We start from the raw sequence: 20,738 nt of genomic DNA, 5'->3' as shown, positions 1-20,738 counted from the left end.
TGTAATTTTCAACTTGGTGGCACTAACATGCAGGTCACCTTTTTATACCAGTTTTTAAACAGACAACTTTGGTTCAAAAATAATGAGTCAGACAACTTTCAAAAATGAGTCTCGTGATGGACGCTGAGGTGTGCACAGAGCAGCAAATATGGAAAATTCCTTTATTCTACATTAATACAGAACAACTCTACGTTAACATGCGAAACTGACAACCCTTTGTCATGAAGGTTAAAATCAAATTTCTCGAGAATGTCTTCGTCTCTCGATACAACTTAAACCTCACGTCTCGTGAATATAAGTATTGATAGAGGGAAATAAATTGTGATAATTTCTCTGCTCAATTTAACCGTAACTGCAAGTTGTTATGTGGGAACACTACGCTGTTTTGGCGCACAATAAGGTGTTTGGCGAGATAGAATGAGACCTTCAGGAAGAAGCCGTAACACAGAGACAGAGTGACAAGAAACTTCGGCGAGCGCTGTCTCCTCTGCCTGGTGGCGGTAAGTTAATTACTGACTCCTTCCTCTTCACTACTTGCCACCTCGCGTAATTAAATGAACATGTAATTTATTATCTGTTGAACAGTGAGATGGATACGGAATAAATGTAAAGAAAATGAATCTGGAGTTATATGTAATTATTTTATTCATGTCTAATTTTAATTGATACAATCGGCCTTCGTATCACTGGTACCGTGACCAATCCTCGCTTAATCCGCATCCATCCACTTCTTATTGTGCAATGTATCAATCCATGATTTTATTTTAACGAAATAATTGCAATATTCACGATTCCATCAGTATTTTTTTTGTTGTTCGGTAAAATATAATTTTAATGTGACCACGTTTTTTTTTTCTCTTGTGAAACCACGTGACGTGAAAATTCGTAATGAAGTCTTGAATTAATCGGAAATAATTAATTAATAATTGGTGGCTTGTGTAAAGTATTTCATGTTGTAAAATTTCATTGTGTATTTAAAAGTATTTATAATTGCATCTTGAAAAAAATGAATAGACGCATTCAACGCCGAGCACCCGTGGTTACACGCACAATCAGACGAGTCCCCACAGCAAATTTCAATGCTTCTTTTGTGGATTTAATTCCACCATTCTCGGGAGGTTCACGCAGCGTGAGAAATTTTCTGAATAAATTTAACGAAGTTGCGCGACTCAGCGGGTGGTCCGAAGATGACAAAATTTCCATCGCTAAATTAAAATTGTCGCCAACGGCCGAGGCATTTTTTTTTCCGTCCCACAAAACGACCAAATTTCCAGTTTTTCAGAGTTTTTGTCTCGCGATTTGAGAAACAAGTCAGTTGCACACCCTGGCAACCTGTGTACAGCAGGAACAGGAGTCAGTTGAAGATTTTGCCACTCGAGTGCGACACCTTGGCAACAGGGTTTTCCAAAACACAGCCGCCATTTCTCCAGAGGTCATAGCAGCCAATGACAGGTTACTGCAGGCTCGTTTTGTTGCTGGGCTTAGACCCGACATACAACGCCATGTGCTTAGCAGAGCCCCTCCAAATTTTGACCAAGCTGTAACTGATGCACTCACTGAGGAGGCAAACAACAAACTCTACATGAGCTCTACATGAGTGATATGGGGCCATATTCCTGCAGTGATGAACGTACGTATTGAACGTGTACAGAAAAAGTTTTTGAGGTCATTATTCCGAAAGACTTTTGGTGTGTACGTCCCAGATGCGCCTACTTCGGATCTTCTCTCTTTTTTCAAGATGACATCTCTCTATAGCAGACGTACTAAGCGAGATCTATCATTCCTTCATAAAGTTCTTCACGGCAGAAGCGACGACTATTATTTGACGAGCCTAATTAATATCTCCGTGCCATCACGCGAGCGACGGGTTCATAGTTCCCGAAATGTCTTTTATTTTCCTCGTGCACGCACGAACATTTTAAATGCTTCACCAATTTTGCGAGCATGCAAGCATTATAATACGGGTGAATTCCCTGATATATTTCACAGGAATTCCATGTTCTACTAGGTGCTATATGAATTTGTATATATTTTATGTTTTCTCATCTATTTTGGTCGTTTTGTCTTCCTCATATTGAATTCACAATGTTTGCTTCCGTTGCGCATATATATTTTTGTATTATACAATTGTTGATGATTTTTTCTTTAACGTGTAAATTATTATTATTTGCTTTTCTATTGATTTCCATTACTTTTCCCATCTCTGTAATTGGGCTCAGCCTGTTGAGGTGTGTAAATAAATAAAATAAAATAACAACAGATGCATCATGTAAAGGTGTAGGTGCAGTTCTTGAACAGAGATACCCCAATGGTGAAGTGAAACCCTTGTATTTCTTTTCTAAGAAATTGAATCAGTCACAATCCAAGTATAGTGCCACCGTTTTGGAATTTTTTGCCATCTATTGTGCACTGAATTTTTTTAGACCATTTTTAATTGGAAGAAATTTCAAGGTCTACAGTGACCATAAACCTCTGCAGGGCTTTCTATCCAATAAAAACCCATCTTCTAAAATATTGCGTTGGAAATTGGCACTAGAAGAATTTAATTATGACATATGTTATGTAAAGGGAACATTAAACGCAGTAGCTGACCATTTGTCTCCCAGTGTCAACACTTTCACTATAGTTTTTCCTGAACCTGATGAACTTTCATCAATGCAACAAAATGATGATAAATTAAAAGTAATAATTGACAATGTTAAAGAATCTAACACAGACCCTAAATATAGAAACTACAAGATTGACGAGAGAGGTATATTGGTACATTTGTCAAAACGACATTCAAAATCCCCTCGTCAAGATGTGCGAAAACAAGTTTGTGTCCCTCATTGCCTCAAAGCTAAAGTGTTAGAGTCTGTACATTCAGAAGCAGGAGGTCATTTGAGATTCACCAAGACATACTATCGTCTAGCAGAAATTTTTTTTTGGAATAACATGTACACAGACACTAAGAATTTTGTAAACTCATGCACAACCTGTCTTTCTTGTCGCAGTGCTTTCAGGGTCACTTCTGCCCCAAATGAGCCAGTAGATCAAAGTGAGAGTCCAGGTGTCATATGGATGTGTTTGGTCCCTTGAAAACCACTAAATCAGGTCACAGTTATGTTCTATCCATGATAGATGCTTTTTCGAAGTACATACAACTTGTTCCACTGTCAGACCTTAAGTCGACAACTATAGCAGAAACTTTTTTCAACAATTACATTGTACACAGAGGCTGTCCACACACATTAATTACAGACAATGCTAGATATTTCACTAGTGCAGAATTCACTGAATTTTGTAAAGTTCATGGTATACAGAAAAGACACATTTCCACATATTCTGCACACGTCAATGGACGAGTAGAAAAGCCAAACCAATCCATTGCTAATATTTTGGCTTCCATGTGTAGTAATACACTTTGAACACAGAAACACAAACACACGAGTCTAAATTTGAGTACATACAACGCTTGGTACAAACATTAAGTGAAGTATTTCAAAAAGTTTTGCAAAATTTAAAGGAACAGGAAGTTAAACATATGGCTCACAGTAGAATTGGAAAAAGTAATGAAAAATTTGATTATCCAATTGGGTCATTATGCTTTATAAAAACTCCAAACTTAAAACCAGGGTTGTCACAGAAGCTCAAACCTAAATTTGAAGGTCCTTTTAGAGTGTTGGAGAGATTTTCAAAAGTTAATTATAAAGTTCGTCATGTACATAACACTAGAAAAACATTTAACACGCATGTAAACAGAATGATCCCATACACTCAACGATTTTCACACTTGCACTTGGTAAACACAGAAGGGAATGCAATTGGTGAGCCAGAAGGTGAACTTGAGGCGAATGACAACCCAGAACCTCAAGCCAGGTACGACCTAAGGCCAAGAATTTAACTCTAAATGATGCCATTTAAATTTTTCAAGATGCAAAATTTTTCTGATTGACTATATGAGTGTTTTGAGATATACTTTCATGAGATATGCTATCCATGCCTACAACATAAATTTTCTCAGTGCTGGCATTGTAAAATAACTTGTGTTGAGGTGATACAATTGTCATTGATTAGTGTGTCTATGCATAACTTGAACTATAACACCTCCACACTGATCCCGTGGTTGAGTTGCAGTTTGACATATGAAACAACATACATATATATATATATGATATCAGATTAATTTAAAGTTCAACAGTAATTTTAATGTTGCAGTTCTCAAAGATAGTTGTTGATAATGATTGTATGAAATAACAAATTTTAATCTTGGTCGTTCTTGAATGTTTTGATAACTGTATAAACAAAATCACACCACAATTTGAATGAATTTCGAACAAGCTCCTGTTGTAAATACAAAGTCAGTATAGATGGAAATTTTTGAATATAATTTGTTTTTGTTTGTTGAATTTGAATTATTGGAACCAGACATTGTTTCAATTGCAGTATGCCAAAATTGAATATGGAAATTGATTGAATTTTTAGGAATTTGAATTTGTTCTAGAGTTGAGATTGCTGTTGAGAGGTTGTCAACTGTTTCATCCTTTTTCCGGCGGGTGTGAATGAAATGGGGATGCCGGACATATAGACGTCAATTTATATCTTATTACAGCTTGATTGCCGAGATTGTTATATTCTAGATTGGATAAACTCACTTCCAGATTCCATCACATACAAGACAAAAATTATTTTTTGATTATTTATATAAGGACTATTACGATTACGGACTGATTATCTGTGGATGATGCTATATGATCACAATTTGTACGATTATTTATTCCAGATTATTTATTGTATATATGTCTATCATTGTTATTTTCACATAAATTAATAAATTTCCGGATACACCCATCCCCCGGGAAAGCTTCGATATCTCTCTGAGATGGGAAGAGGGGTGTGTCCGGTCCTTCAATGTTCAATGTTGAGAGGTTGAGAAAGAGCAAAAATCAAAATTTTTTTTAGAGTTGGTGAATGTGTCTAAGAAGTTTTTTTCTTCATCATTGCAGAGCGAAGCAATTGTTGATATGGAAATTTTTTTTTCTTGAATTCTCAGTTTACAGGAATTTTGAGTTGATAATGACATTTGTGTATTGATGTATATGTTTGAATTTTGTGAATGTGTATTATTTTTCTGGCGTCACTCTCTCTACTCGATTGTTTTGGTATAGTCACATGCATTGTCTCTCCAAATTGAATATAGAAAAAAAAAAAAAATTGGCAAATCTGTACAGCAAGCAATAGTGTACAGGTGGTAAATGTGGAGAGGGAAGGAGTGGTCGCCAGGAGAGGTGTGTTGTTTTGTAACATATCAATATAACCAAGAATATTTTTTTTCTTTTTTTTGAAACATCCACATCCATACTGGAGCAACGCTGAGCTGCATCATGACCATACCACACCGCAGCACCCTTGCAAGCTTCATCAAGGCATCGTCGACCAGGCCAAGTGTCACCCAGACACACACCAGCATGCACAGCGGTGGACAGAATAGGACATTACGAAACAATGAACTGTAAATTTAGTTGAAAATCCCTCGGTGGCAAGTTTTACAAAGGGGGGAGGGATGATAGAGGGAAATAAATTGTGATAATTTCCCTGCTCAATTTAACCGTAACTGCAAGTTGTTATGTGGGAACACTATGCTGTTTTGCCGCACAAGAGGGTGTCGGTTGGCGCACAATAAGGTGTTTGGCAAGATAGAATGAGACCTTCAGGAAGAAGCCGTAACACAGAGACAGAGTGACAAGAAACTTCGGCGAGCGCTGACCCCTCTGCCTAGCGGCGGTAAGTTAATTACTGACTCCTTCCTCTTCACTACTTGCCACCTCGCGTAATTAAATGAACATGTAATTTATTATCTGTTGAACAGTGAGATGGATACGGAATAAATGTAAGGAAAATGAATCTGGAGTTATATGTAATTATTTTATTCATGTCTAATTAATTACATTTCACTTACATAAGATTCTCAGTTATCATTTGAGACCATTCGGAGCTTCATACGTCCCCCCGATCAATTTTTTATCTTCATTCTCCCACAAGCTGTTTTGCTCGTATCTGGAGACATTGATGACGTAGCAACTAACAAAGAACTTTTCCGGAATTTTAATTAATCCTCACTCATCTGCTTCCGGACGAATTGTTTCCATTTTTCCCATCCCGGCGGCAAATTTCGTTCTCTTAGCCTTTTAAAAATTTGATTTCAATAGGTCTACTGGATTTGAAGATATTCCCATCGCTAAATCTGTGCGGAAGTGCCCCCACGTTAAACGATACAACAACAAAGTGACGTTACATCACCAGTTTCACCGCTTCTCTTCTTGGTAATTACATTGTGCGCAACTGCCAACAGGTGTGTATTCCCACCTGGGATTAAAGATACCGTCCATACAGACTGATTGAACAGCCCGGATCAAGGTATTGTACCTCCCTTACTTTTTTCAAACTCCGAAAAATATTGGGAAAAATATTTGTTTTACATGTATCTCAGCACCTAATTATGTTAGAGACATTTTGTAAAATCTTTGGTTTCCCCTCCGCCTTCGTCTACAGGGGCTAACTCCTCTCCTGTTCATCATACACTCTCCACATTTGAAGGGAAGATAGTCCCAGCACCATAACGACTGCCTAAAGTTGTCCCGTTTCGATAGCTGCCTTGGTTCCACAGTTATCTGCCCGCCCATCGTGCGGGCCACTCTCCTTTGCAGGCGTTTTTTCTCTGCAACCGCTCCACCTGGACCAAATATTTCGCGTGTCACATATTGCTCAAGTATTGATGCATGTTCCCCTTCACTTGTGTACCCATATCATCATTTCTGCCCACGGCCCAGACGACCTTGCATATTTTGTACATTGTGGACCAACTAACAGACAGATCTTCTTCAGATTCAACTCCACCGTCCACCACAGCGCACCCTTTGCCTGTGCAGAAAACTGTCCCCGAAGTTCTTCATCTGCCGCCCGCACAACCTACCCTAAGGACCACGGACTGCTCGGCTCCTAATCGACCGATCTTCTCCGAATTTATTCCGTTGACGATATACATAGCTGGACATCTTTCAGCCTGCTCACATTTGTCAACGAATTAAATCCAGGACCCCAAAAATCAAACCTGTAAACATGGTGCCCCCGACCTCGAATCGTTCGTTTAACGTTTTCAAAATCTTGAAACGCTTGGAAACTTGTCTGTCATTCCTCCCACGTAAGACGTGGTCGCATTTGGGACGCTATAAAATGTAGTGCTCTTGCCAACGTGTCTAACACTCCGCGCTCGCCGTTCTGTTCAGTCGGTATAGCTTCCCTTTTGTGGATTATTTTTTGTGATATTGGTTTCTACTGGTACATCGATCTTTCTTCATTCTGTGTGTGAAATTTTTAGTGCATCCGAGGACTACTTTACGTGTTTTTGTGGAACTCAACGATTTTTGGATTTCCCATGTCAACCTCCCCGTTTTCTTCCGATCATTTTGTAAGCTGAACTTCTCTGCACCTTTTACCACCAACTGCATACATTTTTGTCAATATCCCGATTTTTTGTGATTTTTTTCCCGAATGCTTTAAACGTAAACATTACCGATTCTCGCTCATAGGTTTCACATAGGATTATTTCTTCAAAGTTTTGCAATTTTGAAAAATTCTTCTGTTGAACTTTGCCCTGTACAGTTAAATTTGAATTATATTTCACTTACATAAGATTCTCAGTTATCATTTGAGACCATTCAGAGCTTCATATGTCCCCCCCCGATCGATTTTTTATCTTCATTCTCCCACAAGCTGTTTTGCTCGTATCGGGAGACATTGATGACGTAGCAACTAACAAAGAGCTTTTCCGGAATTTTAATTAATCCTCACTCATCTGCTTCCGGACGAATTGTTTCCATTTTTCCCATCCCGGCGGCAAATTTCGTTCTCATGTTGAACGTCCCTTGTCCCCTTAAGGTCACATGATGTAAAAGAGGGAAAATTGAAAGAAATGACTTTCTGCATGGGGAAAGATAGTTTCCCTTTGGATGATCAACCACCGACCGCTGACCAATCAACGTTAGGCTTGGGATATACACTAATACTAACATTTACAGGGTTTTTTTTGTTCAGCGACTTTGGCAACAAATTCATTTGAATTGCACGTGCAAAATATTTGTTTTCACACATAGGCACAAGTGTACAATGTCAGCAAAAAGCAGCCCAAAACCACCTCAGCTCAATTTGAAGTGATGGTGAATTTCATCATTTCCCATCAATTGATGGAAAGTTTGATTCTCAGTTTACCAGAGACGATAAAGATATGTTGTGGATGCGGTTGGCCAACAAATTAAATGCCATGCCGATGGGGCCACAGAAAATGTGGCTAGATTGGAAAACAGTAAGTAAATGTTATATACTTTAATTATTTAATACATTTTTTAACCACTGTATTTTTGATCAAATTAAATAATCCTTGCATACAGTGTGTTGCTATTTACTTCAACATATAGTCTAATTATTTGAGAAGCTTCTTAAAAAGAATACGTAATGGTTACTATGGAGATATGGACAAATCTCCCAAAAAATCTTATCAGAAAAACTTGAAAGAATCAAAACTTTTTTTACCCGAATATATAATATCTCGTCATTGTCACTTGAAGGGTTAGTTACCACACAACTATAAAATCTGCAACACCATTCCATCTTGTTTGATGTTCAAAACATTGTTTCATGTTATTTTTTCTGAAATTGACAACCGTAACTTGTTTTCAGACTTGGATCAAGTACAAAAGTGAAATAAAAAAAAGGGCTGCTACGCGGAAAAAGAATATGGCAAAAACTGGAGGTGGCGTGGCGAGGTTCTGCCCACTGACACAAGTGGAGGAGAAGCTGGTTTCCCTTCTTGGAGATTTTGTAATATATGGAAACACAGAGGTTGCTGAGACTGTCACATATCAGAGTCAGGTTGATATAATTTCGCTGCAGAGTTTCTAATATATACTTTCCTCAGCTACTTCCTTCTTTTCACGAGATAAATTTTCTCATTTTTAGCAATGCACGCACCCATTAACTGTTATAGTCCCTTTTTGAATTGCAATGATCTAAACTGATATAATGCAAGATAATGATATCAGTGAGTGATTAATTTCTTTGTGTTATACAAAGCATCATCAATAAATATTTTATGAGGATATTGCTTTTTCTTCCAGCCTTCAACCTCTGGTATGGTTGTGCAGCAGGTTCTCCTCTATCCTGCAGAAAGAAGAGCCACTGCATGCCATGGAGAGCTCTAGAATCTCCATGAGTTTAACAATTACAGCCACAGAGGCTTGGTAAGGCAACAATTTGTCATGAATTTTTTTTACACTATACATTTTTCACATTGTTATCATATATATTCTATACAGAATTGGATATCTGTGTTTAAGAACCCATAATCAAGGCAACTCTGCTAACATTTTTAACACTGAACTTTCGTTTCTTAGCTTCATTTCGCTCCGCTGTAGAATTAGTGTTTCGGAACATGCAAAAATGTCGAGTGATGTTGTAGGTACAAGCTGCAAAGAGTAATATGAAATTATATTGCGTACCTAAAATGATTGAACTTATGAAAAAGCTAAAACCTAGCATACTGGAGAGATTGGGACTATATAGTAACAGTTTTTCCATAACTTTGTAAACTCGCTCTGCACTTGGGCTCAAGCACATTATAGCAGACATCAGAGCAAAGTATCATATGAATGAGTGTAACGAATTATTATTACTAATCAGACTTATCAAAGACTCACCTTCTAAGCATGATATTTTTGTCTTTCAAAACTTATTGCATTTACAAAGTTATTCAATAATGCAAGAAATGCAAAAACCTTACAACAAAGATTGTATCAAATACAGGGCTTGACAAATCCTGTCACCATGATGACTAAAAGTTTTAAGTTGGCACATAATTTTTACTCTTCCATTTGCGACCCCAAAGAGTACAGAAGCATGTGAGCAACCAAAAGAAGAATTTAGTGAAGGAAATTAAACTAGATACATGTATATTAAACTATAATGTGTGTGCATGCTTACTTTTCTATTATAAGAGCCTCAATGACCAATAAGAAAAAAAACACCAATTGTGCAGTTGGTCGTCAAACCTTACTAAACTGAAATCTCTGCCTGTGTAAAAATCTGTCTCGGGAATCACAGAAAAACTCAAGAAAATGTCTCCAGGCCTTCCCAAACTACTATCTTTCATTGCATGTTTTATCAGCAGACATTTCGCTCAGAAGTTTTGAAAATGGGAAGCATCCTCAAGCCTGTGACATACACCATCAACTTCATTTGATGTATAGGCCTCAATCACCACCAGTTGATGCAATTTCTCGACTTGAACAAATTTGAGGGGCTTATCACACAAAAATTAGGCCAATTTTCTTGTCATAAAGTATTAACTGTTCTTCACCTTTAAACTGCAAGAAATAAAAAAGGTCAAGATGTTTTATTTTTCTTCATGGTGAGTCACGGGTGCGAGATTTAGCTTCCTTGCTTCATAGTATGCGACATTTGAATTGGATTGGATTGGATTTTCAATTTATTGGCGCAAGGACCAATTTGGTCAAACTGCGCCAAAGCAAGACATAAAAATGAGAAAAATGTCATTCTGTCATGTCAAAAAACTAAAACATATAAAACGGAACATGAAACGTAAAACAATGACATAAATTGTAAAAACTATAATTTGTCGTATAAACCAATGGCTTTGATGAATTTAAAAATGCGAGATGCATCGCTATTGTCATTTAAAATGTCATGAAGTGAAAGATGACTATGACCAAAAGCGGTCGTAAAATGATGACGATGATGTGAACAAGTAAAAGCATGAGCAATGGTCAATGGACTTTGACAATGAAGGCACTCTGGTTGACTCTCTCGTAATAACAAATATGATTGTGTGAGGCGACTGTGTCCTATGCGCAACCGGGCAAGCAGAACTTCCTCCTTTCGGTTAGTCCTGCAGCTCGAACGCCAGTGGCCAAGTGTGGGCTTGATGGCATAAAGTTTATTATTAACTTGATTGTTCCAATGATCCTGCCAGTGGCGATGCATCACTTCCCGGAGGATTGAGAAGTGGTCACTGGCAGGTACCAAAAGGCTATTGTCAATGTTAGTTGTTGTTCGAGCTGCGTTGTCTGCTTTTTCGTTGCCCGGTATTCCTACATGACTTGGTACCCAGTAAAATTTTACTGTGGTACCGTGATGAATGAGGTGATGCAGTTCATGAAAAATGGCATGAATAAATGGATGAATGTGAAAAGTAAAAGAACACAATGCTTGCAATGAGCTAAGAGAGTCGCTATAAATGATGCATCGTCGGTGGCGTTTGCGTCGTATATGACGTAGAGCCTGAAGGATTGCGTACAGCTCTGCCGAGTAAATAGAAAATATGTCGGGAAGTTTGAAAGATGTCTCCTCACAGCAGATGTAGGCACAACCGACATGCCCAGGGCTCTTAGAGCCGTCGGTATATATGGGAAAGTACCTGTTGTACCTACCCCTGTGCCTAAAGAATATCTGTCGATATATAACATCTGCTGTGGTGGCTCTAGGGTATAATGATAATGAAAGAGAGACATCTGGCAGAGACTGCTCCCATGGTGCCAGTTGCCAAGCAACTGGGGCCACACGACTCATGTCTAATTCTAGTTCTTCCACAAGTGCCCTCATACGAAGACCGTACGATGGAACACATGAAGGTCGAGCAGCAAAAAGTCTATGAAATGACGGATTGAAAATGACACGATGAAGTGGATGACCTGGTAAAGACTTCATTTTGATATGATATTTCAAAGAAAGTTGTTGGCGTCTTGATGTCAGTGATGGCTCGTTGCATTCGACATAGAGGCTTTCCATGGGAGAAGTTCGGAAAGCTCCAGAGGAAATGCGGAGAGCGAGATGATGAATTGAGTCGAGCACACTCAGATAACTCCGAGGTGCTGACCCGTATACAATGGAACCGTAGTCGAGCTTTGATCTTATTAGAGCTTTATATAAGTGGAGGAGCGACTTACGGTCTGCTCCCCATGATGTAGAAGAGATGACCTTCAAGAGGTTCATCGTCTTCATGCAACGAGCTCTCAACTGTGAAATATGAGGTTTAAATGTAAGTTTCTTGTCAAATGTAATGCCGAGGAATTTTGTATTCTCTACAATAGGTATTTGACTATTATTTAAAAATAATTGTGGGTCATCATGAAGCTCACGACGCCGGCAAAAATGCACAGCGACGGTTTTGTCTGCGGAGAAAGAGAAGCCGTTATTATGAGCCCACTTGCTGATCTTGTTGAGTGCGGTTTGTAATTGTCTCTCGGCTGACCTCATATTCACTGATTGATATGATATCAACAGATCATCCACGTATAGTGCGCCAGTGACTGACAACGGGAGTTGGTTCAACACCCCGTTGAGTCTTAAAATAAAAAGTGTTACACTTAAAATGCTACCTTGAGGTACACCTTGTTCTTGGATTTGGGGAGCTGATAATGTACTTCCGATCCGTACCTGGAAGATGCGTCGAGCGAGAAAGTTCTTAATGAAAATAGGCAAGTTGCCCCGCAAGCCGCAATTATAGAGGTCGGAAAGAATTCCGTGCCTCCAAGTACGATCGTAGGCCTTTTCTATGTCGAAAAATATGGCTAGCATATGCTCCCTCTTTACGAATGCTTGTCTTATTGATGTCTCAAGGCGTAATAGATTGCATGTTGTGGACCTGAACCGTCTAAAGCCGCTTTGATGTTTAGATAAAATATTGTTAACCTCAAGGTAGTGCATAAGGCGATAGTTGACCATGCGTTCCATGAGCTTACATAAACAACTGGTCAAAGCAATAGGTCTGTAACTGTTCGGTTGTTGAGGATTTTTGCCAGGCTTCGGGAATGCAAGAACTATGGCTGCTCGCCAGGTGTCAGGAAATGAATGACTGAGCCAGATCCGATTAAATAAAATGAGTAAATGTGACAGTGATTCTGGTGAGAGATGCCGAATCATGGAATAATGAATAGCATCGGGCCCTACAGCTGAGTCAGGACTTCGCTGCAAGGCCGTCGTCAGTTCATGAAGGGTGAACAATGAATTGTACCCCTCCGGTGTAAAAGGCCGGAAGGTGTACGATGTACGTTCGGCTGATGATTTAATGGGATGAAACGATGGGGGATAGTTCGCATCACTGGAGACAGTGGCGAAATGGGCGGCGATGGTATCCGCAATATCCCTCACATCGCTGATGATAGTGCCATTGGTGTTTAAAATAGTGATGGGATGAGACTGATAATGACCATTGATTTTTCGGATCCGGTCCCAAATGACTTTAGATGAAGTAGATGAATTGATTCCCGTGGTAAACTTTTGCCAGGACTCGCGTTGAGCCTGGCGCCTGGTTCTTCTTGCTATCGCCTTTGCTTCTAAAAATACCAACTTGTTGTCATGGGTAGGATACCGCCGGAACCTACTCCACGCTTTCTTTTGTGCTTTAATAGTGAGATTACATTCGTGGTTCCACCAAGGTTTAGGAAATTTAGGAAGTTTCGAGGAGACTTTGGGTATTGTTTCATTGGCTGCTGAGATCATACAACTGGTCACAAGGTCGACACAATGGTCGACGTCGGGTTGCGAAACCATATCCTCCGTGATTTCTGCCTTGACCGTGAAGTCTGCCCATCGGGCGGCCACAAGCTTCCACCGAGGAGGACCCTCAGGTATGCTATGGCTTCGATCAAGGCACTTAACCACTAGAGGGAAATGATTGCTCCCGTGGAGGTCTGGATCAACCGACCAGGACCAGTTCGGCAAGAGTGAAGGTGAGCATAATGATAAATCTATTGCAGTGAAACTATTGTTTGGGGCATGGAAATGAGTGAAACTGCCATCATTCATGATGGTAAGGTCCATGTCATCTAACAATCGTTCAACCATTTCCCCACGAGGGGTGTTGCTGTTAGAACCCCAAATCATGTTATGTGCATTGAAGTCTCCAAGAAGAAAAAATGGTGGTGGTAATTGATCAATCAGTTGTTCTAGATCTCTCTGTAAGAATGTGTCATTTGGTGGCAAATAAATGGAACAGATGGTAACTCTTAGGCCTGTAGAGATTTCCACCGCGATGGCTTGCAGGTTCGTGCGCAGCGTTAGAACGCGCGACGACACATGATGTGGAACCAGCAGAGCAACACCGCGGCAGGCTCTACTCCCGTCATCGTAGTCAATACGAAACAGGGAATGTCGCCTAATGTTCCATGTCTCCGAGGGCTTCGTGAAAGTTTCCTGGAGTGCCACGCAAACAGGATGATAGCGATTGATTAAATCCTTTAGATCTTCGTAATTGGATCTAAGACCACGAATGTTCCATTGAATAATGTTGGCCATAAATTTTAAATGGATGTAGACGGTTCAAGGTCCTTGAACTTATTTCGGTCTAATTTCCGGCGAGTACCACCGGATTCTGTGGGATTATCGAGATCCATGTCACCAATTGATTTGTCATCAAGCAGTGACATGTTTTGTACTGTAGGGTTCTTCTTTGCTCTCTGAATGGCTTTTCTTGAATATCCGGTCTTGAATACTTTTATTTTAGATTTATTTCCACTATTGATTTTTGGCTTAGTAGTTGTAGTTACTTTGAATGTGTTCGCTGTTGCTTTTCCTGCTTCTTCGGAGGTGGTGGACTCCTTCCGTATTCCAGCAGAGCAACAGCAGCCACAACTATTACATGGTTGGTTAGATGATGTTTGAGTGGATGTATCAGCTATGGGTTCGGTCTGAGTTGTCACAGATGCTTTGGTGACATTGTTAGTCTTATTAGCTGTTGATGGATTTGTTACCATATTAGAGTATGATGTACTAGCTATTGGAGTTTGGTTAGGGATTACACGACGGCGTGCTTCAATATATGAGATGTTATTGAGAACCTTGATCTTCTGGATCTCTTTTTCCTCATTCCATTTCGGACATTTCCTGTCAAATGCGGGGTGGTCGCCACCGCAATTGACGCACTTGAATGGTGAATTAGTGCAGTTGTCCGAAATGTGGTCCCTCTCGCCGCACTTTGCGCAGGTGGGTTGACCACGGCACGCCATTCGTGAGTGACCGAATTTTTGGCAGTTGAAACATCTTACAGGGTTAGGTATGTATGGCCGGATATGGAGGTTATAGTAACCGATTTTGACATCTTTCGGCAATGTTGGGGATGAAAATGTCAGGATTATATTACGTGATGGAGCTAGATTGCCATCTTTGCGGCTCATGATATGTTTGGCAGATGTTACGCCTTGAGACGCTAGCTCCTGAGTTAGTTCATCTTCATCCATGTTAATTAAGTTAGGGTCTGAGATGACACCACGTGAATAATTCAGCGTGGGGTGGATTTTGATTGTTATGGGAATGTCCCCGAGAGATGTGAGCTTTTGAATGAGTTCGGCTTGTTTAGGAGTGTTAGTTTCGACGAGAAGGTCTCCTGAACGGAGAGCCTTCACTGATTTCAGAGTTCCAACTGCGCCATAGAGAGCTTTATCAATCAAGAATGGTGATACTTTTGACAGCTGTTTATTGGTATCAGAGCTATGCAAGAAGAAGAATGAGACAGATGACAGATTTGAAGAAGCGGTTTCTGTGACAATAGTTTCACTTAAAGTAGTTCTTTGACGTTTTGGTGCATTTTTTGTTTTTCCCATATTTGAATGGGTATTGTTCCACTCCCACCCACCATGCCCACCATGGAGCCCTACGAGGGGACGCGCACACGTAACCGGTGAAGGTTAGTAGCAACGTCAGGTTAGGTGGGAGCTATACACCACCAAAGCAGGCGAGCAGACGCGTTCAAGATCCAAGATCGTCGTGAAGCAGCACCAACAAACCTCAACGACGTCCGGCAGGCCCGGCCCCTCTACCTGCCCAGTAGTGTAACCCCTTCAGCCACCGAGGCGACCACAGCCGATTGACCTGGACGGGGCTAATCCAAGCCTCCCGTTTCGGCTGAATCCGAGGCCAAAGCTAGCGCATCAGGCTAACCAGGATCCCCATCTCCAGCCTTACGGGTCTCCACGCACGGCAAACACGCAGGTAGACAGCGTCCCGGATGGAGCATACGCTAGAAGCAATGCCCCATCCGGGAGGACCCCTCCCCGCCGGAGCGGGGCCCACAATGAGGGGTTGGACACAGAAGACAAACATGTACAGGACAAAACGAGACGCAAGACATGTACTGCAAGATGTGTAGAAATAAACGTGTAATTTGGGCTATTGAAGGTGAAGTATATGAGCACAAAAAGCGATGACAATGACGTGTGATAGATTTGGCGTTACCCAGAGTGCACCACGAGGAGGCCTATCACATTACACCCCGCGACATTTGAATGACTAAAACATCAAACTCTGAGGGAAAAGATCAACTAATAACAAGTAGATCCTATTTATATAACACACCAGAAAGTTTTAGGTGCGAATCAGATTTGTTTCAAAGCCATTTGGAGGAAAATACTCTTGATTACTTCTCTATATCAGCAAATATGCCAAATGCAGGAATGTGTAACTTGGAAAAGTAGACAGATTGAGGAAACACATTTCTAACTACAAAGCTGAAAAGTTATGCAAGAATAGAAATTCAAACAATGAGGAATTCGCTGCCTGGTATTTCAGTGGTTAGGGAGCTATCCTCTGACTGTGAGAGTCTGGGTTCAAATTCCGGTTCGGGCATGGATGTCTACTAATGCTAACAAATTCCCCGGATGGATCCTGCTGATCCCTTGGAAATACGTGAGAATTTAAAAAATATATTAATTTTGATGTACTAACTGACCTAGAAGTACAAGAAGTAGTGACTAAAAGTGTAGTTGTGCACTGCCAAAGAACTTGCATGTTTTGAAAACAGGCTAAAAGCCCACTAGCTGCAAGAAAAGAGAAAGAGGCCAAGAGCCCATAGCTAACCTTATATTCACATTAGTTATTATTTTCTCTACCTTTTTTCCTTCTTTTCCTGTTCCCTCACTTACCTAGCCAGACTGCCAGCTGGAGTTTTTCTGGCACGACTGCGCCTTTTGGGGTACAGAGATTGATCATACTCAGTCCGTTTAGTTTAAGTAACTGCAACTTGTATTCAGAGTGAGTGGGAAAAACTTATTTTCTAGATTTAGTGGAAGCAGGAACTCGTACCAAAAATATACAATATCAAAAAGAACTCATTGAAAAAGCAAAGATAGAATATAATTATGCTAGTCACCAACAATGCTCAGTTATAGTGGAAGCAAAGAAACTCTTGTTTGGGGATGATAACAGCTTGTTATTATATGGCTGCAATAACCATCACTTAAACCTATATTGGGGCAAGATATTACACCAGTTTCAGTGTTAAAGAACATTGTTAAAGTAAATCGCCATACCCTGATTCAAAGTATCGAAGAAATACCTAATTGATGAAAATTGGTCTACCTTTGATGAATTTTGTTCTTTTAGACACAATTCAACAGAAATTTTAAGCAAAATTTTGTTGTCATCTACGAAAGTATTTTTTAACAACTTCTCTGTAAACAAAATAATGATTTTTCATCTACCAATGACACGATAAAAATTGCCTACCACCAGAATCTCCGCTTCAAAGGAAAAAAAAAGGTAAAAAGCATGCACCCCCAAAGCAGAATGTTTTGCATTGTTCTGAAATGATCCCTCAGCTGACTGAAAGGGTTCTGCGGTAAAAATTTGCAAATGCTATTTTCAGTACTTTTCTTAAAATTCTACCACAGATTGTTCTGTGATGTACGTCAGTTTTCTGCACATTCTGCTTTGGGAAGAAGAAAAAAATCAATTTCCTATCGTCATTTCTTGCCACCTATATCCTATCACAGTTTTAAAACCTTAATTTTTAGATAAATCCGATATCACAGACTCTGAGACATGTTAGGTGTCACACACAGAAAGCGTTGCTTATACTCAAGAAATCAATGAGCTCTTGAATGTTCTTTGATTAATTGATGTCCACTCATTATTGTGAAACATATCAATCAGAAAGTAAATTGTGATTATGCAAACTCATTTTTATTATGTATGCCCATATAAGGTGGGGTGCTGCAAAAAACTAGGTTTTTTTTTTTCCTATAGTCGAGATGCGAGGACGAGGTTTGAGTTTGGAGTGCAAACGAGGAAAGATCAGGTACTGTGGTGAACGATCACGGCTGAGATGGATCCGAAAGATGGATAATTGATGGTGAGTGTCATATCAATTTAGTCGAAATCTCATCTCTCTCTCAATTCAAAAATGTATAATCATTTATCACTTACCGAGATACGTAATCATTTAGTATTCGGCATGTCAAGATGATTTATTCTCAATAGTAATACAAAATGTTGGATGTGGATCTTCTCTTTGGAAAACCCTTATTTTTATTTGATAATTTAATAAATCAATTTGTTAGTGTTAACCCCTCGGTGTGAATTATATTAATTTTTGTTGGTTGCTTTCTTTGTTGACGGACGCTAATACACAACACAAAAAAATTCCATAATCGTAAATTTAATTGTTTTCCCTTTTTATGCACATTCACCAATCGAATCCGTCACACTTTACTGCTTTTGTGACACACATGGCCACTACTAATTCAAGGTTATGCCATTCGGTATGAAAAATGCTGGTAGCACTTTCCAGTGATCAATGGATAAAGTCTTATCACCTCATAAAAGGTACTGTCGTTCATAGTTCATACATTGATGTGATTTTCTCACAATTGCGGGAAAATCAACTTGTGCATCTGAGTAACGTTTTCAAAACGTTGTGACAAACTGGGTTATCAGTCAATTCGGATAAATGTGAATTCTGAAGAAAAGAGATGAAATTCTTAGGGCATATTATTGGCTCAGCTGATCACAACACTCACCCGATCCAGAAAAAATAGCAAGTACATGAAACCTCCCTCATCCGACAACCAAGGAGTTACGCAGCATTATGGGACTGGCTACTTACTATCGTGACTACATCTCAAACTTCTCATCACTCTTATTACCTTTAACTGACATGACGAAGAAAAGGACCCAAATCAGATTCCATGGGATGAGAAAGAAGAAGCCTTCCAGAGGCTTAAGGTGGAGTTACGCAATATATGAGCAGAAGGAAACTCTTTGTTTGATCGTAAATGTGTTTGAAAGTTGCTAAACGTAAATATAACGTATGCGCATGAACGTTTCATATTCAAAAAAGTGCAAACTGCTGATGAAACGTTTGATGCATTCTACACCAAACATTTAGGATGAAGCAAGTGATGTGTGTGTGATTGTGGAACAATGCATGATAGTTTGGTCAGAGACCGCATGGGTCATCAGTGCTGAAAGCGAATCTAATTGGGAAAATTTTCTGGCGGAATAGTATTTAACACCGGATAAAGCAATTCAGATCTGCCAAGCTCGCCCGCTATCAACTGACAATGCTGAATGATGAAAGAAAAATTGAGATAGTAAGAAACAAACTATCCAAGAAAAAACAACAGAATGCAAAGTGCCTGTTTAGCCTTATCAAAAGCTAGTCTCATGACATTATATTCAATTGGAAAAATCTGTATTTGTGTTTCCTCCATGGTCATCTACCAAAGATTTTGCTTGGAAATAATTAAATGATCTGGGAGTGTATTGGGAAGTTGGAATTTACAATTTATGATCTACTTTTGAACGAGATCAGTTTGAGCAATGATATAAAAACTTTGATCTCTACAACAGATAATTTATAATTTTAGTGTCCATTTAATCGAAACTACTGATTACCCGTGTTCAATTTAATAAGTGAAATAGAGCTGTTTATTAAAAATATGTATGATAGGAAATCACGGGGTTAGGTTTTCGACCACAAATTGATTTGATTTATGCTTTTGTGGTGAAAGGAACAATTTGGTCAAACTGCGCCAAAACAAATGACCTCCAAAGCAGAATGCTTTGCTTTGTTCTGCAACAAACCCTCAGCTGACTGGAAATGTTCTGACAGTAAAAATTTTCATAATTGTGTTTCTTCACTACACTTTTCTTAAAATTCTGCTAGATTGTTCTGCAGTAGCATTGGTTGTTCTGCACGTCACAGATTTTGAAATTTTCTGCTTTGAGGCAAATGACCATATAAAAATGAGATAAAAATTATCACTGCCACCTGGCAGTCCAGTGGTTAGGGAGCTAGCTTCTGACTGCAGATCTGGGTTTGAATCCCCATTCGGCATGGATGTCTACTAACGTACTAACAAATTCTCTGGACAGATTGTAAATATCTCTTGAGAACACGTGATGATCATGTTATTTAAAAATTTTTTTAAGGAACTAAAAGTATGCATGTTAATAAACCAATAATACGTGAAGCGTAACACAATGACATAGGTTGTAAAAACTAATTTGTCATAAACCAATGGCTCCGATGAATTCAAAAATGAGAGATGCATCACAATAGTCTCATAAAATGTCACGAAGTGAATGATAATGACCAAAAGTGGTCGTAAAATGATGACGATGATGCAAACAGGTAAAAGCATAAGCAATGGACTTTGACAATGTGGGCACTTCGGTTGACTCTCTCGTAATAGAAGATAAGAATGTGTGAGGTGACTGCGTCCTATGCACAACCGGGCACGCAGAACTTTCTCCTTTAGGTCAGTCCTGCACTGAAATGCCAATGGCAGAGTGTGGGCTTTAGTGGCATGTAGTTTGTTATTCCAATGATCCTGCTAGCGGCGATGCATCACTTCTCAGAGGATCAAGAAGTGGTCACTAGCAGGTACCAAAAGGCTATTGTCAATGCAAGA

The 20,738-nt window shown here is 39.5% G+C and overlaps 1 protein-coding gene across 3 annotated transcripts; it reads left to right on the top strand.

Annotated features, from left to right (window-relative positions):
- Positions 1–6,864: 6,864 nt before the first annotated feature.
- Positions 6,865–18,171, top strand: LOC149067910 (uncharacterized). 3 transcript variants are annotated; one of them, XM_089252193.1, is made up of 3 exons: positions 6,865–8,341; positions 8,716–8,907; positions 18,070–18,171. In XM_089252193.1, the coding sequence occupies exons 1-3, from the start codon at positions 8,264–8,266 to the stop codon at positions 18,091–18,093; spliced, it is 294 nt and encodes a 97-aa protein (XP_089108319.1). In that variant the 5' UTR covers positions 6,865–8,263; the 3' UTR covers positions 18,094–18,171. The 3 variants fall into 3 exon arrangements, 2 of the variants coding, with proteins under 2 accessions (XP_089108319.1, XP_089108318.1); XM_089252192.1 differs by lacking the exon at positions 18,070–18,171 and adding an exon at positions 9,153–9,260; XR_016195290.1 differs by lacking the exon at positions 8,716–8,907.
- Positions 18,172–20,738: the final 2,567 nt, after the last annotated feature.

This window comes from Pholcus phalangioides, unplaced genomic scaffold (assembly GCF_987345545.1).
Source record: "Pholcus phalangioides strain wild (caught in Gottingen) unplaced genomic scaffold, Ppha-v1.0 ptg000028l_1, whole genome shotgun sequence".
NCBI classification, from domain to species: Eukaryota; Metazoa; Arthropoda; class Arachnida; order Araneae; family Pholcidae; genus Pholcus; species Pholcus phalangioides.
Note: the sequence above shows the minus strand (reverse complement) of the source record. Positions and strands in the feature narration are given on the sequence as shown.

What these genes read in the sequence shown, in the direction of transcription:
- LOC149067910 (XM_089252192.1), top strand. Translation starts at nt 8,264, where the DNA reads ATGTTGTGGATGCGGTTGGCCAACAAATTAAATGCCATGCCGATGGGG. An exon ending in TGTGGCTAGATTGGAAAACA is followed by an intron (nt 8,342 to 8,715) that starts GTAAGTAAATGT and finishes ACTTGTTTTCAG; the next exon opens with ACTTGGATCAAGTACAAAAG. An exon ending in CTGTCACATATCAGAGTCAG is followed by an intron (nt 8,908 to 9,152) that starts GTTGATATAATT and finishes TTTTTCTTCCAG; the next exon opens with CCTTCAACCTCTGGTATGGT.